This window comes from Lates calcarifer, unplaced genomic scaffold (assembly GCF_001640805.2).
Source record: "Lates calcarifer isolate ASB-BC8 unplaced genomic scaffold, TLL_Latcal_v3 _unitig_633_quiver_1308, whole genome shotgun sequence".
NCBI lineage: Eukaryota > Metazoa > Chordata > Actinopteri > Centropomidae > Lates > Lates calcarifer.
Genome location: NW_026117862.1, coordinates 13,981 through 30,183, shown reverse-complemented (window position 1 = coordinate 30,183; position 16,203 = coordinate 13,981). Strand labels below are relative to the sequence as shown.

Genomic DNA, 16,203 nt, shown 5'->3' with positions numbered 1-16,203 from the left:
AAATAAAGAAATTTACATTGTTCATCAGTGCGACGTTTTAATCAGACATCACACTCCTATACCATCCTGTGACTCACAATGGACAGTTAAACAACACAAGAGATATCGAACTCCTCATCAAAACCTGATTCCTACATTACCCAAATACAATACAACCTGACCCTCTACAACAGTTAAACTGGAGACTGGGGTGTGTCATGCTAGTAGTAGTTTCTAACTGCACCCCATTTTTTTTATTTCATCATTAAAAAAGTTTTCTGACTTTTCAGACTCAGTGACATTGCCTGAGGACACTTATCAGACTTAATCAGCGCTCCTCTGGAGCCACAAAAAGCTTTACACATTTTCTTTCATTACTCCAGGTAAGAGCTGTAAACATATTTTGATGCGAGTTCCCCTTTAAATGTACCAACAAGAGTAACTTTAAAAGGCTCTGTGGTATAACTGTATAACCACCGTTAAACTAAACTTGTTTACTGTGATGAATTACATAACTCAGCATTTACACTGTGAAAATCCCAGAGACTCAAGATGAAATGAATTGAAACCAATAGAGGACTGCAGGGTAGGAAGTCAATGTAAACATTAAAGCAGGGAATTAAATATGGTTGAGAGTAACATATCCTTAATTTGTAAGTTAATGGTCTGAAATGTAAATCACAATAATACCTTTGAAGTGTACCAGACCACTTTTTACATAAAATACTCTTATACCAGGATCTGTGGTGTAAGACTAAAGTTTCTATCAGTTATTGTACATTAATTATAGAGAACATGTTGAAAGAAAAAGCTTCATGTTCACTGTGGCATGTTCCACCACCATGAAGGGAAATTTAAAAACCATGAAAATACAATGCTAACTGTTACTCAGACAGAGACAGTAACTCATGGTGCAGAGTTAAAGATTACAACTATGTACCATGTGTCTCCTTAAACCAGGTCACTGTCTGTGCATGGCAGAAGCTGGTACACACTCCACACTATCTTTTACTGCCTACAGTTACATGTAAGCCTGGCTTTGAGCAGAGGAAGTAACACTGGAGGGCAAAACTACACAGACATCTTTCAAATTCACTGTTCTTACACAATAAGCTTCTGTTAAACTGACTCTGAACACTGTTCTGCTTTGAAGAGTTACCTAATAAAACACCAACTGTCAGCTGACAAAATAAAAAGATTTGTACAGTTTCATGTTTATAAAACCTGAGGTAAACTGAGCAGGTGTATTATTCGGCTGCGATGTAACAGTGAAAACATACTTTTTAAGAATGTCTTGTTTCTTCTGCTCTTCAGATGTAGGCAGACCCATCGATTTCTGCCTTTGGTCATACATCTCTTCTCTACCATACCACGCGTCTCTCCGTCCAGATCTGACAGCTGCTCAGCGGGAAATACACACAGGTGGGATAAGGCAGGAAGATGAAGGAGTGTTTGTCAGTAATCCTTTTCTCAATTTTAATAAAACAGTTACTGCAAGAGGCCTGAGCTCGGCATCCTTTACCTTTGAGTTCTCTGGACAGATTTTCTTGGTGTTGATTTCTGGATCTGTGGTAACGATCTTGCTCCACCACTCCATTTATTAATCTGAAGATAAAGAATCAAACTTACTGGTTATTATTAATCTCAACAACTCAGAATGCTTTAATTCACTTCATTACTGCTGAGGAGACACACATTATAGGCTGGAATCTGTCTACAAAGATCCACACTAACTCTTTTCTTACCTTCTCCAGGTGCACTGTGACCACCTTGCCATCGTCGATGAGCCAGGAGCTTTCCTCTACCTTCACCTCGTTGTAGAGCTGGCCTTCAATAACAGCAGGGTGTCCTTTCAGGCCGACCTTGATGGAGCGTCGCTGGATGTCCACTACCACATCTCTCCCCTTAATGCGGAACTTCACATCAAAAGGCACTGCCAGCTGTAAGAGGGTGTTTAAAATGGTATTAGATTCTGTTTAACTCACAGGTATCAGAACATGCAAGAGGAGACACAGAGGGTGGGATTACTGGTGTCACTGGCTAACAACTTTATCAACGTCAGCACACTTACAGCAAGCTGACAGATGACAACTATTCTCTTTTTAATTTGGTTCATTTATGTATCACTAAAAGTAGCTTAAAGAATGATTTAATAAAAAAATCTATATATGTGTTACTTAATGATTGGATGATTAGAAAAGTATCTATAGATCTACAGAAATCAGTGTGTGGTGGCAACCCATGTAAAATAAAACCACTTGTAATGGGAAACCATTCAAGCTATGCAAAGACTATTTCACAGGAGGATTACAAAGGTTGTGGTAGTAAATTACAAAAAATTATTATTGTATCAAGTGTGATATTGTTTGACAGCTGCAAACATAACAGAGTAAAATTATCAATATGGTGGCTGTACTGAATTTGGCCTTGAAATTATAATAATAAAAAAAAAAACATTAAAAAAGCCCCCAAAAATATAAAACACCATAAAAGTTTAATTTAAGGGATAGAGCCTAGTGGGCACAACAGAATGGATCAAGGTGTTTTGTCACACATTGTATGCTGCTAGTGTGTTACCCGTAAGAGTGAACTGTTTCACAGATACTTCACAGACACACCCTACCCTCAGATAATGAGGCATGGAGCAACATTTCCTCAGTGCTGCTCAGTGTTCGTGCAGTGTAAAATATAGAGACTGGATTCCATATACATTAGACCATGCAATCCATTCATAACAAGGCTTAGTAAACACAAGCTTGTAATACAGTAGGATTCCACAGAAAGTTAAAGTTGATAAGTGAAAGCATTATCCTGAACTCACATCAACTTCAGACAGGGTCTGTGTCCACTTGTAGTTGGGCAGATCAGCTCCGTTTCCTGTGTTAGGCTTCAGTTTATCTTTGTCCTTCTCATCTTCCTCTCCTTCTGAGTCAGACTGTGGACAAGAAGACAAGTAAGTCAGCAGGACCACATTTTACTGCACATCCACACCAAATCGTTTAACCCACATTTCACTCACCCCCTTCTCTTTTTCTGTTGTGTCAGATGACTTTTCTACATTTGTTGTTTTGTTCTCTTTTTTCTCCTCTTCTTTCTTTTTCTAAAACACAAATCACACAAACAAATTTTAACAAAGTACTAATAGAACAACTGCAGTTATTCATGTGACAGCATCAGGGCCTATATTTCACCTTGTCAAGCTCGGACTGAAGTTTCTCTGCTTCTTCATCAGTCAGTTCCTGAATTCTGGGACCATCATCATTTTTCTTTTTCTTCTCTTCCTCTGCTAGCTTGGCAGCTCTTTCGGCTTTCTCTTTCTTTTGCTTCTCCTGTTTCATCTGCTTTTCTTTACGGTCTTTCAGTGCCAGGTTACTGTGGTGGGCAAAAGCATCCTTCACTAACTGAAAAAAAGAGATGGCAATAAATGAGTTCATATCAAGATGTGCCTCTGTTACTTAATTGTACAGCATAACCTCAAATGTCACAGAGGCTGCATTTACAGTAACATCACTCACCTTCTCTGCAGCACCTGTGTCGCCACCAGTGAAGAAATCAGTTTTGCGGCGGAGGAAGCTAAAAAATGTGTTTACTAACTGTTGAGAGAAAAACAGACCATCACAAATTGGTTAATTTACATAAAACTATATTCAATTAAATGTTACATTATGAGTTCTAAGCTATTTACTGTTCAATCTTTTTTTAAAGCCTCGGATAAAATGTGCTACTTCAAACTACTGAGCTAGATTATCTCCATCCTTCCACTGACCCTCGACTTGTCAAGCAAAAAACATTTCCTTTATTATTGCCCAAGTATTGGTTATGTTAATAGAGGAAATGATGATTGTTCTGGAAACTTCATTTGACACCCCTTAGCTAAGACCCAGTAACTTAGTGCTGTATAAAATACTTGTTGTAGAAAGAAATCCATAACACCCTTTCCAGAAAAACAGACCATCTAGAAAATGAGTTTAAGAACAAGTAAAAGAAAGATTGTACTGAAATACACTGTGCTGCCTTGATATTCACACGTGAACTGAATTCACCACATCAGCCCGCTGATTATAGACGTGAGGTTATGGTCTGTTCAGCTAGAGAGAGCCTTGAGAATGATAACAACATTAGCTGAAACACGTGAAACAGCGGAAAACATTCGCTTTGTCGTTATTTGGATGCTGACAGGTGAGGTGTGCCGAGTAGCTTACAGGCTAACTACATTAGCTTCAATAGTAGCTTTAGCACGTTAGCGACAGAGTAAATTACCTCTTGTACGCCTCCTTCGTGTTGTTGCGCCATAACAAGCAACATCCCGTCATACTTTTCTTCATCGTCACCCATGTTTGTAGAATAAGAAAAGGTTTAATAAAATGTTAGCTGTGCGAATGACAAAGCAAAAGTTGAGTTAGCGACAATGTGAGGGCCGTAGTCACGCCACACACTTCCTGGAAACAAGCCCTGCCTTCTCTTGTTTCGGCCAATTGGAGCAATAGGTTCTAAATGACAGCTTAGATACCCAATTAAGTGAGAATATTGGTTCAGGGAGTGACTGAGGCGCCCACTAAGAATGGGAATTTTCTAGATAAGTGCACTGCAATTAATAATACTGCTACTACCACTAATGATGATAAATATAAAATATAATTATATGCAATATATTATTGTATATAATAATATTTTTAAAATCGGGGCAGAGAGGATGTCCAAGACGATGAACGTTCTGGGCTCCCATGCACATCAAAAAATTTTGAAAACATTCAACAAATGGAACAAATCGTTTGATGATCGACGACTCAGTATAAGAATGATAGCACAAGTGGTCATAAGAGACAATTCGGCAAGTTTGCATGAAACTTTGAACATGACAAAAATGTGTGCCAAAGTTGTCCCAAAACTTCTGTGCGCCAGCCCACACTGCTCGTTATTTAATAGCCATACCTCGTATACACACATTATTTGGAACACAGTCCTCTCTTATTCTTCAGTGTACTAGAGAATCTTTTGCAATATTCAACCCAGTGTATAGACATGCAACAGTATAGAATAAAACATTTCCCCGTTTGTTGATAACATACTATACTTTTTACACCTTTGATTATAATTAAATGGAAATAATTATAAGAGGAAGATGATAAGAATGATTAATATTAATAACAGTAAATTAAATCAGTCTTAATACCTAAAACTGTGACTTCAGATTCAAGAGATCCTTGTTCTCTATTCCAAAAGAAATACACAAACAACAGCTAGGTCCAAATAAAGTAGATTTATTAACTGTTGCCCACTGACAAAACATAAATGGAATGACAAATAATAAAATAAAGATGTAAAGATGTTCACTAATAGCTGGTAAAGTAAGTAATGTGATATCGTGGAAGTGAATATTTTTAGGCTGTGTATTGCATGACCATATTACTAGGAAATTCAATTCTCATCTGAGCATCAACATGAGCAAGTAATAAAGTGTTTTAGTCTACCTGAGCTCTGTTGACCTCAAGTCCCATATTCTCCCCCCACCATGACCGATTAAATATTTAACAAGATGACATATGAAACATGATGGTGCTATTACTGACAAAAATGGATCATGTATCAGCACATCAGTTAAAAATTTTAAACATAATACAAGTGGTTAAATGATCAGATGAAAGAATAAATCATTTCTAAAACTACTAGTAAATGAATGGTGATACAGAACAGTTCTTTGATTACAGTTTATTGTGTGGAAGATGCTGAACTAAACATTGTCAATAAATGGCAGTGTTGAATAAAATCTTATATAAATAGTTCAGCTACAATGCCTACTAGTTTAGAAAATATGTCAAATTGGTGTAAGTCATTCAGGTGAAACAAGTTTGTCACAAGTATATCATTTTTATATATAAACTCAAAGTACAATAATTAAGTATTTGTAAAATAAGGAAAGGATTACACTAAAATCTCTCTATTTCATAATGTGATAAATGAAGAACATGAGCTTCTACTCAGTTCAATAGCTGATTTTTCCCCCATTATTTCCATTATTCACACTGACATACTGTATTTACTGTATGTGGAACTGTTGTATGTGGCACAGTTGTATGTGGCACAGTTGTAGCTCCAGCTTTTTGTTACAAACTGGTTTCCTGAATTTGACTGGAACGGTACTCTGTCACCATTCTTTTCATTTCATGGTCTAACTTGAGATCAGTTCTTCTGAGCAAGGTCCCTAGGCCAGCTGATGGATCATGTCTCCATCTGTAAAAGATAGTTTCAGTCAATCAAAATACAAGAGGACAAGAGCATATTTTGACCCTTGCTGATTTTCTTTTTTTAGATGATGAGGTTTTAGAGTCACTACTAGAATCATGATGTCTTAAATTCAAGTTTTCTCAACACCATATCAGATTACTCTGTTTATCTCAAAATGAAAACTTCTGGGGATCCCAAGTGCATTGTAGACAAGGTTATGTTGTGAATTGTGTAATGCAGAGTATGATGTGAATAGGAGACTGTTGTGTGTCTGACACTGGCCCCTTTCATACAGCCTTTTCAAGGCAGGAATATTGCTGTTTTTCCGCCTCACCACTCAATAAAAAAGGTAGGGACAAGGGACAGACGGAGGCTACTCTGTTATAAGTAACAGCTCTGAATTCTTAATGCAAATATTGTGTGATCTCTGTGTGAAAGGAGCTAGAGACAGGCCTACGGACATGTCACAGACAGGGACAGTGTACCTTTAAGGTTTGGCAGGAGCACCCCATGTAGTGAGGGAGCTAAACCCTTGTTTTCAAGAACTTCAGGCCTGACATATACTTTTAAAAGGGCCTTTAATGAAAGGGTGGACTCATAATACTGACACATTGACCTGTGGTTGACTGAATCAGTATTGTGATGAGTCTGATTATCTCTGAGGAGACACAGTAGTAGAATAAATCCCATGAGAGGAGTTAGCCTACCTGACAGGAAGCAACAAGCTGCTGGAAAGAGTGGCTGAGGGATTCTCCTACAGCTACTGCAATTAACTCTTACATTCTACTACCATACTCTCTATTTGGACATACAAATCCTATTGCATTTACAGTTTAAATGCAGTGCAGAGTATACACATTCACTGGGAACTTTATTAGGAATATATGTACACTTACCTTTTCAGGTGTTTTTCAATGGCCTTTCGTTCGTACACTGTTCCATGTTTTGTTTTCACAGGATCCACAAATAACTTCCTGGTGAGTGGGCAGATGAGATGCTGGGGTATGAAGTGATTCACAGGATCCACCAATTTCTTTCACGTCAGAAGAAGAGAGTAAGTATTAACATGTCATTATTCTGTAAATGTGATCAATTAGATGCATATATATCTCTGTCCCTTGTTTCCTATCATCTGTCTATTGGCAGTATCTGATAAAAGCATAAAATGGAAAACATAAATAAATAGATATATAAATAAATAGAGCTCACTCTTTGTGAACATCCAAACTCTTCATCTCATAATTATGAGTAACTCATAATTACAACTTATTATCTTATAATCACAATTCAGTATCGCATGGTATTAACCCAGGATGTCATGATTATGACATAGTGGACATTCATAATAAAACTCAAGATCTAAATTGAATCTTTGAATTTTAGCCTTTTAATATCTCAATTGACAACAAGTATAGAAAGCTATAGTACAAACTTTGCTTCATTCAACATGGGGTTCAAAAGGATTTGATGAACGGATTGGATTCATATTCAATATAATGCTGTTAAACTCCAACCCTACTGACAGGTGTTTGTGTTATTTATTGACAAGTTCCTCCTTTATCCTATAGAACTTTTCAAAACACTATCATTCACTTACCTTTTCCATATCATCCAGTGATTGCCCAGCAGTTTCTTCAGTATGTTTTTTGGCCTCTTGTTCATATATCTCATGGCTGGTCAGGAATTCCTCAGCCAGGATGCTTCCAAAAATATGAATAACAAATGAATGAATAAATGAATACATAAATAAATAGAGCATTACCAACATATTTTACTCAAATGCTTCATTAACATAACAACAAATGAATATGTTGTTTTCACATTTCACATATTTGTTTGTACATTTCTATGTATGACTATGTTTATGAAATTTAGATTCTACATGCAGGTCAACCTGAAAAATGCAGATTACTTTTATTTTGCATTCAAAATCTGGCAATGCCAGGGCACCAAACATCATGCATAAAATTTAAGTGCTTGGACAAATAAATGGATAAGACCCTGAAAATATCTTCAATAAAATTTTATTTGAAATGTATAATATTTCAGAACATCACTGACAAACAATTATTTACCTACAACTGCAGAAAGAAAGATAAGGAGAGGCACTCACTACATAAGCTTAATGAGATGACCTATCCCTGATATGATTTTTAGTTCTTGGTTTTTAATTAGAAATGGCTTTTCTCTGCTGGTTGTTCATTTCTTGGTTTTATTTTTGGTATGCCTTTCCCCTGTGTTCCTTGTCTTTTACTTCCTGTTTCATTTTATAATTAACTGTCCTGTATTGTCTATGGTGTTTTTACTTTTGGTCTTTGTCTCGTTTCCCTCCTTTTTTCAGTCCCACCTGTGTCTTTATCCCCTGTGTAAATATACAGTCCTGTCTCTCCCCTCTTGTATTGTGTTTTCTGTACTGTGATCTGTCGTGTGTTTCATCCCTGCGCCTAGCCATTCAGTGTGGATCCCTGTGTGTCTTCTTTGGATTTTCTTCAGCTTTGACTTTGTAGTTATCTTGTGTTTCTTGGAGTCATACTTGTGCCTGAGTTGCTGCAAGTTTTTGTTGTTTTTTGGTTTAAAATAAAGCCCCTGAACTGTCGTAACCGTACTTCATTGTACATTTTTATGTCATTTCTAAGGTTTCTACAATGTTCTGAAATATTATATAACAGTAATTTATTCTGCCTTTTTGATTTCTCTGTCATTAGTAATATAATTTCTCTATACCTTGTGACTTTATCCAGCTTAATTTGTCATACTATACAGTGACATACTGTATGTTCTGTTGTAACTATTCAGCAGTGCATTTATGACATTTTCTTCATATTACATATTATAAGGAATGTCTGAGTGTCTTATCTAGAGGCTGTTTTGATAATAATGAAAGAGAAGGCAGAATGATCATATTACACCAAAATCTGGCTCAACACGCCCAGTGAGGTGATGTGGGTTAGTGCAAATGTGAGATTTTGTCATACATTGTCTTGGCATTGTGCCTCATGATCTGATTATCTATTAGAAAAATATTGATTGTTCAGCAATAAAAGCATATCCATCTGATGTATGTCAAAACTGTGACGCAGCAGTCCCTGCCAATGTTTAATGTATCAAGTATGATCTGTTTATGCCCATACAGTCTTAGAATGAAATCTAATCTGCCTGAATAACTAAAGTCATTGATGCTTCAGGGTACCATGGGTATTAAGAAGCTGCAATTGTACCTGTCCAGTGGATCTCGAGGCTCAGGGACAATCAGCAGTCCATACACAGCATCAAGAATATCTCTCATGGTGATTTGGGCATTGTAGCTCCGGTCAAAAATGTTGTGGCAGATCCTCTCCACACTGTTTATATTGCAGTGGTATATCTTTTTTCATGTTAAGAAAAGTACAATTAAAGTGCATGCATTATTACAATTACTGTTTATATTATAGCTTTATATATATTTATATTACTTGACAGGATACTCGTGTGACAAAGCGAACAGTAGGAGGCTTCACTGGGTAGTCAGAACCAAACTGGCAAAACAACTCGAAGACTCCTTTCTCATATGGTGTGTCAGGAGGACCCTCCATGAGAATCTTCCAGAATGCTGAAAGTTTAACATAAGATACTTCACTTGACTTGTGCAGCCTTAGGTTTACTCTTCATCAAATATTGTTTCAAAGAAAATGAGTGTTTACATATTTGAGAAGTTTATATATTTCTATAATATTTTTATATAATATTTAAGAAGATTGTTTGCACCTTGAACTTAGTGAAAAAATGATGATGATGATGATTATTATTAATATTATTATTGTCATTGTTATTATTTATATGAAAATATCTACAGATATTATTACAGTATACTATATGTGTTGTCTGTATGTCTGCACTTGGGCTGCATACAATTTTGAGTATTTGTAAAAGAAAGACCTGTCTATAGAGTATGTGTTTCAGTACGTGAAGACTAGCCATGCCAAGTCATACAAAAATATTAAATATAAACAGTTAATATAAAACTACAATCAAATTCTAAGTTAGCAAAGTCATATTTGGATAAAACTATTTTCCCGGAAAACAATGTACTTACTGAAGTCGGACTCAGATGGAAAGATAGTAAAGTAAGGATGTGGGTTACAGTGCAGGCTCTTCAGCTCCTCCAGGATACGTCTGTCCTTCTCCATGAAACGTCCATCTTTGGCCTCCATGATCTTCTTTTTCAGAGCACTAGTTTGACAGATTAGGGCTTTAGAATTAACACAAATCTTCTAACAGTTTACATTATAGACTGCTAAGCGTGATGTACCTTTACTTGTAGCAAGAGAAACTAGGTAGGTAGGCTAGGTATTACAATTTTCTCTCTAGGAGAGACATGTACTCACTGAGCACTTTTTAAAAGCAATCCATACTAATGCTGAGTACACTGGCAAGTCACTCCACTGGACTAACATACTAATAGAATATCAGGACTGCACAGCAAGAGGTGTGATTAGTAGTGTAGCATGATATTTGGACACAGGCTAAGATAACTTTTTCTTTGTGACATGGGGCATTATCATTCTGGAAGTAGTCATTAGATGATGGTAAATTGTGGCCATGAAGGGATGATCAGCAATAATATTCAGGCTGTGGCACTGTGGCACATTGATCAATGAACCATACGATTTGTATTAAGGGTGCCAAGAAAACATTTCCCACGCTATTAAACCATCATTACCAGCCTGTTGACACTGTTGACACAAGGCAGGTTGGATCCATGCATTCATGCTGCTGACATCAAATTCTGACACTGTTTGCTGCCTCAGAAACTAAGATTCATAAGATCAGGCTACATTCTTCCTGTCTTCAACTGTCCCGTTTTGGTGATCCTGTTTCCACTGTAGCCTCAGATTTTGACAGGAGTGGAACTTGACATGGGCTCTGGCCATCTGCATCAAGGTTCAATATGTTGTTCATTCTGCTTTTCTGCACTCCACAGTTGTAAAAATGGTTATCTGAGTTACTGTTGCCTTTCTGTGAGCTCTAACCAGTCTAACCATTCTCCTCTGGTCTCTCATTGTTTCCATCCACAGGCCTGTATGTATTTTATGCATTGCACTGCTGCCACATGATTAGCTGATTGGAAAACCACATTAAAAAGCAGGTGTACAGGTGTTCCTGAATATATATTACACAAGGGATCTCTGTTTGACCTTTGTTCTTACAACCTCTGTGCTTGACAATTCAGATGAAAGCATAACCATCCAACAAAGTAACTCAGCAGATGAAGCATATTCCAACTAACTATGAAAGAAGTTTATTCTGTCACTTACTTCTCTGTCACTGTCACTTTACTGTTCATCTGGCTTGGTAAGATGGCCTCTGGAAATTCATCGTACCCATGAGTAGCAAAGAACCCTGTTAAAAGCCTCTGGAAAAATAACAAATGGACATAAACCAGCACATCACCGTAATATGTAAAGCTGACAATAGTTGTAAATGGATTACTGTGATGTAATCTAATTTTTATAGCACTTCAAACTGAATCTGGACAATAATCAGTGTACTAACTTCAGTGATAGATGATGGGTCAGCTTTCTTCTTGGGTTTCCTTATTGCCAAAGAAAGAACAGTCTCGATCTCAAAAAGCTTGAGACCGTCTTTGCTTGTCTTTGGTTTGAAACAGCAACCGCCTAAAAGTAAAATTAATATTGAAAAGAGAAGATAATCTGCAAACTGTCCATGTTATTTGTTTTATTACGTTCATGACGAGCTCTAGGATCTGATCAGAATTAATTATAGTTATCTAGATAAATGTAGTTTCATTTTTCTGTGGAAATCTTTTTCTCTTTGTCATTGATCACTCTTGCTCCTCTACTTTTAATCATCACTTTCAGAGTGTTGCCTTCTCATATCTTCTATGCTTATAGTCCAGACAGTATGTATTTGAGTAACACATTCTTTTATATTCTTCAGACTCTCTGCCTCAGCACATTCAAATAAATGAAATAAAATAATATAAGTGCCAAGTTGCAGGTTTAATTTGAGTAGGTTTACGTCAGTATAGAAAGAATGGTGTTGGACATGAAGCCAAACAAAATCATCATAATTAAGGATAATTTTCTTGCTGAATGATGTTATGTCATCCAATGCAAACCTAAACCAAGCCACAGACAGGATTCTGCATGCAAAACATGGTTTCTGATGCGACAGTCGATCACCTTGTATAGCTGTCATCCTTCCCACTCTCCTCCTGGTGACTCCGCTGCTATTAATAAATGTTGTGCTTCATTCATTCATAGAATATGTTGCCACTGAACATAACACAGCTAGCAATTTTCTCTCCCAGTAAATATTTTTGCTGTTGCAATGTATAGAAACATGGAAGGCATGGTTATCCAATGAATTTTGATGTATTTGGCTAAAACTGAAAACCAAGAATTACTGATTTGCTCGACACAGGGTTTTTTCTTCACTAGGCAAATGATTTTCCAGGTGTCCACAAGACACCTCCTGTCTACCAGGTCATTTCCCGTTTTCTATTTTTCCAGTGTTCAGCTGCTGTTCTAGAATGATCCCAACTGTTGATTTTAGCAAATCAGCTTTGATATCTCTGATGGTTTTTTGCTTTTTCTGGTCACCCTATTACTCCTCACATTGACTGACAACTCCACCTCAATCTAAATGGCAGCCGTCATCTCTCCATCATCTCTGGGCCTCATGTGATATATTTTATGACTGAACCAACATTGAAATAAAACACAGCTGCACTGGTAACCAAGTGTCCAAATTCTTTTGACCGATTGTAATCTACGTCTTAAAAGGCTATATCTGTCACCCAGTTCTTTCAGTACTGATGCAAACCTAATAAAATTTTAACTCAGACTTAACACTTGTATCCATTATTTTATTTCAAGTTCTAGTTCTTTTAGTTCCCAAGAGCCTGAAGACCGATCTATTACCATCCTACATTTGCTACATACTACATTTTCCCTGTATCTCTAGGAACGCGTAGTTTATGTGAAAATTTCTTGATCAGCAAATTAGGAAGATCCATGGTTTTTACTGGACAGCGATAATTTGTACTCATTATTACAATTTTCTCTTCTGTTGGTTTACATCCTGTCTGATTTTAACTCAGTGTCTCACTTGTAACCCCATTTCTTCATGATTACCCAGTTTGTGACTGTAAATGTGTTTTAGACCTGAATGAGAACTGGACTGCCTTCATTTATCATAGGCTCCTCAGTCTGCATTTGGGTCAACTTTCTGAGGGCCTTACTTTATCATTATAATAGCATGGTTTGGTATGGAGTTTTATAAATATGGATCATAATGTTTATCCACATCAAGATAAAATCCTTGCAGGGGTTTGTTGAAAAAAAAAAATAAAATAGAAAACTCAACTTTCAAGAAAAGAAACTGGCTTTTATAGAAATTCTACTGTACCTGTTGCAATGCTGATTCCATGGAGACAATTGTTCTGCACTTCTCCAAGAAGAATTGAATCCAAAATGATGTTAGATTGTATCAGATTGACTGCTACAGGCACTGGCTTGTTAGTGGATCTATGCACAAGTATTGAAATATATTCATAGAAACATTTCATAGTACACAGGTGTTTTGCATTTGCATGCCTCATATTAAAGAGCAACATTTCACGAGATTAACTGGTGAAAAACACGGTGAACAAAATCATTATTTGTCTCATTTTAAAGCATGGGAGAGAGCATCACATGCTCTCCAAGTTACACACAACTTCACCTCCAAAAATAAATTTTCAAATGAAACATGTATTTGTTTAACAATTAGAGTGCCCCCTGCAACCTGTGATGCAATATGTGACAAAAACATTGTCACTGTCATTGTTCAGTGTTTTTTAACTGTTAATTGATGCACCATGCATGTAAGATACTGAGATTCTCCACTGAGACATCAGTCATAGCCAGCTGCAAGACATAGGGATACTTAAGGCACTGCAGTAACCCCCACCCCCAGGTCGCTGAGGTTTATTTCATTATTATTGCTGTTTTGGTTCACATGTTTTATAATAATTTGTCTGTGGGTCTGTTGGTCTATTGCGTCAGAGAGTTTGGATTGGATTCAGAGAGCCTCTTTTGCATGACAGTAAATTTCAAATCCAGTTTTCAGTGTTTAATGTTTTACCACCAGGTGCTGCAGTTACCACCAGGTAACTTTATTATCAAACATCAGTTTGGGGAGCTGATATGTGATTAACTGTCTCATGTTATTGTGGTATAATAGCTAACTAACATAGCAAAGGAATTTTACTCGACATCATGTCCATCTGTGAGACACAGAATGCGAAGTCTGCAGTCTGGAAACTTGCTCTTTACTTTTTCCAGCTCAAGCATTCCATGTTTTAGGGCATCATACAGCTTGGTTTTTCCATTTGCCACAAGAATGCGCACATGTTCCTAAAAAACAAAAAACCATATCCTCACTTAGTCTAAGATGTACAGCACAGAAGTGAGCAAAGTCTGAGACACTTAATGTTGTGTGATGTTCTGTTTTTACCTTAAAAAGTGTTTCTGAATTAAGGTGAAAATAGATTAGTAATCTTCATGTCATAACACAAATCTAGTCATGCCATCTCCACTGCAAACCTTCTGCTCACTATTCTGTATAATATAATATAAAATGGGGTTAGAGTGAATGCAGCAACTATGCCTTTTCCTTGGTGGTTTCAATGATAAAGCTTTTTGAATTTGCCAAAGCTCTGACTCCTATGTCCGATTAGAGTCTTTTCCATAACAACTGCCTCAGATGGTCATGAGGGATATAGTATTTTATTATTATTTATATTATTTATTTTTTAGTAAGAATTATTTTATCTAGAAGACTCCTATGCTGCTATGTTGAGCAAAAAAATTGATTGGTCAGTGTACAGTGAACTCACCTTGAGCATGACATGGCACCGAATTGTATCTGTCCCGTAGGTTTCATTTGCCTGTGGCAGTGAATTTGGAGGAGCTCCATTCAAGTTCTCCTTTGGTGTAAATATAGCATAGATTACATCTCCATTTTTAATGTGTCTTGTAAAGACCCTGTAGACAAAAAAAATTCAAAATAATAATATCTGCTGTTAGAATGTTGTGCTTCTATTGAAGTCACAATCAAGATACATAGATTCAGTGTAAAAACAAGATGAAAAAAAATTGTTATATCAAGAAAATGTGTTAAAAGTTTGTTAATATCAACTGATGCTGGTTAGAGTTAGCACTCAATGCGTGCTCGGTAGCTTTAGACTACTGATTCTATTATTGTTCACCCACTTCCTTGGACCTTGGTAAGTCAAATACACAAAAGTCCACTTGAGTTTTCAGAGAAAGTACAGAGAGGAATTGAGCAAAGGCTTGTTAAACTGAGACTGAAATGCACTGACAGATTTTGTCATACAATTCCACTAAATCTATATCATGGACCACTTTCAGTTGTATGTAATAGTCTTACCAAGGGTGTTTAAGTCTTCATCTGTAACACCATCGAGGAAATCTCTTTCATCTTTCACACCTAACGGCAGAAACTGGTTGTAATAACTCTGCAGTCTGTGCTTCTCAAGTAGGTTGAAAATCGCATCCATCTAAAAAAAATAACATCAAAATACTCCAAATGTAATTCATTACAATCCATAATATAAGAACCCAGGGATCTGTAGTTATATTTATTTTAGATGTTTAATTGTATTCAATCAATTGTTTAAGTTGCTAAAGCTTACCTTGATGTGTTCAAAATGAAGTGCGACACTAATGCCTTTTGGTTTCTATTTCTAGCAATTACTGTAAACTAGGGGTGTGGCTGCTTTGTTGGAATCGAAACTGAATTTCCACACAAAGTAGGCTGAGCCTCACACAGGTGCTTTGAGGACAGAGACTTTCCTTACAGCCTTCACTAGCACACATTAAGGAACATTAATTACACTGTTGTTGTGTCACTTCCTATTTTATAAACTTCCCAACTGTTTAGAATTGGTTCAGTTGGGTGGGTGCATATTTATATAGTAATTTTGTAGGCATT

The 16,203-nt window shown here is 36.7% G+C and overlaps 2 protein-coding genes across 9 annotated transcripts; both read right to left on the bottom strand.

Annotated features, from left to right (window-relative positions):
- Positions 1–1,129: 1,129 nt before the first annotated feature.
- Positions 1,130–4,450, bottom strand: LOC108879342 (nuclear migration protein nudC-like). Its single transcript, XM_018670578.2, is given in 9 exon segments — positions 1,130–1,335; positions 1,338–1,377; positions 1,502–1,570; positions 1,710–1,919; positions 2,801–2,914; positions 2,999–3,079; positions 3,171–3,380; positions 3,495–3,572; positions 4,240–4,450. Coding segments are annotated over 9 exon segments (1,056 nt in total). The 5' UTR covers positions 4,315–4,450; the 3' UTR covers positions 1,130–1,156.
- Positions 4,451–5,224: 774 nt separating this feature from the next.
- Positions 5,225–15,969, bottom strand: LOC108879346 (uncharacterized). 8 transcript variants are annotated; one of them, XM_051069144.1, is made up of 14 exons: positions 15,905–15,968; positions 15,640–15,769; positions 15,086–15,233; positions 14,704–14,807; positions 14,458–14,603; positions 13,615–13,733; positions 11,737–11,858; positions 11,499–11,596; positions 10,277–10,413; positions 9,669–9,793; positions 9,423–9,568; positions 7,802–7,904; positions 7,101–7,237; positions 5,225–6,210 (listed from the first exon to the last, which is right to left on the bottom strand). In XM_051069144.1, the coding sequence occupies exons 5-14, from the start codon at positions 14,538–14,540 to the stop codon at positions 6,084–6,086; spliced, it is 1,197 nt and encodes a 398-aa protein (XP_050925101.1). In that variant the 5' UTR covers positions 14,541–14,603; positions 14,704–14,807; positions 15,086–15,233; positions 15,640–15,769; positions 15,905–15,968; the 3' UTR covers positions 5,225–6,083. The 8 variants fall into 8 exon arrangements, 7 of the variants coding, with proteins under 7 accessions (XP_050925101.1, XP_050925102.1, XP_050925100.1 ...); XM_051069145.1 differs by having other exon boundaries at positions 15,086–15,175; XM_051069143.1 differs by lacking the exon at positions 14,704–14,807 and having other exon boundaries at positions 15,086–15,175; positions 15,905–15,969.
- Between the last annotated feature and the right edge of the window lie 234 nt (positions 15,970–16,203).

Bases quoted from the DNA above. Each gene is read 5' to 3' on its own strand.
- LOC108879346 (XM_051069143.1), bottom strand. The intron at 10,414-11,498 runs GTAAGTGACAGA...CTGTCAAACTAG, and splicing joins AAAGTGACAGTGACAGAGAA to TGCTCTGAAAAAGAAGATCA. The intron at 7,905-9,422 runs GTACAATTGCAG...TATTTTTGGAAG, and splicing joins CCTCGAGATCCACTGGACAG to CATCCTGGCTGAGGAATTCC.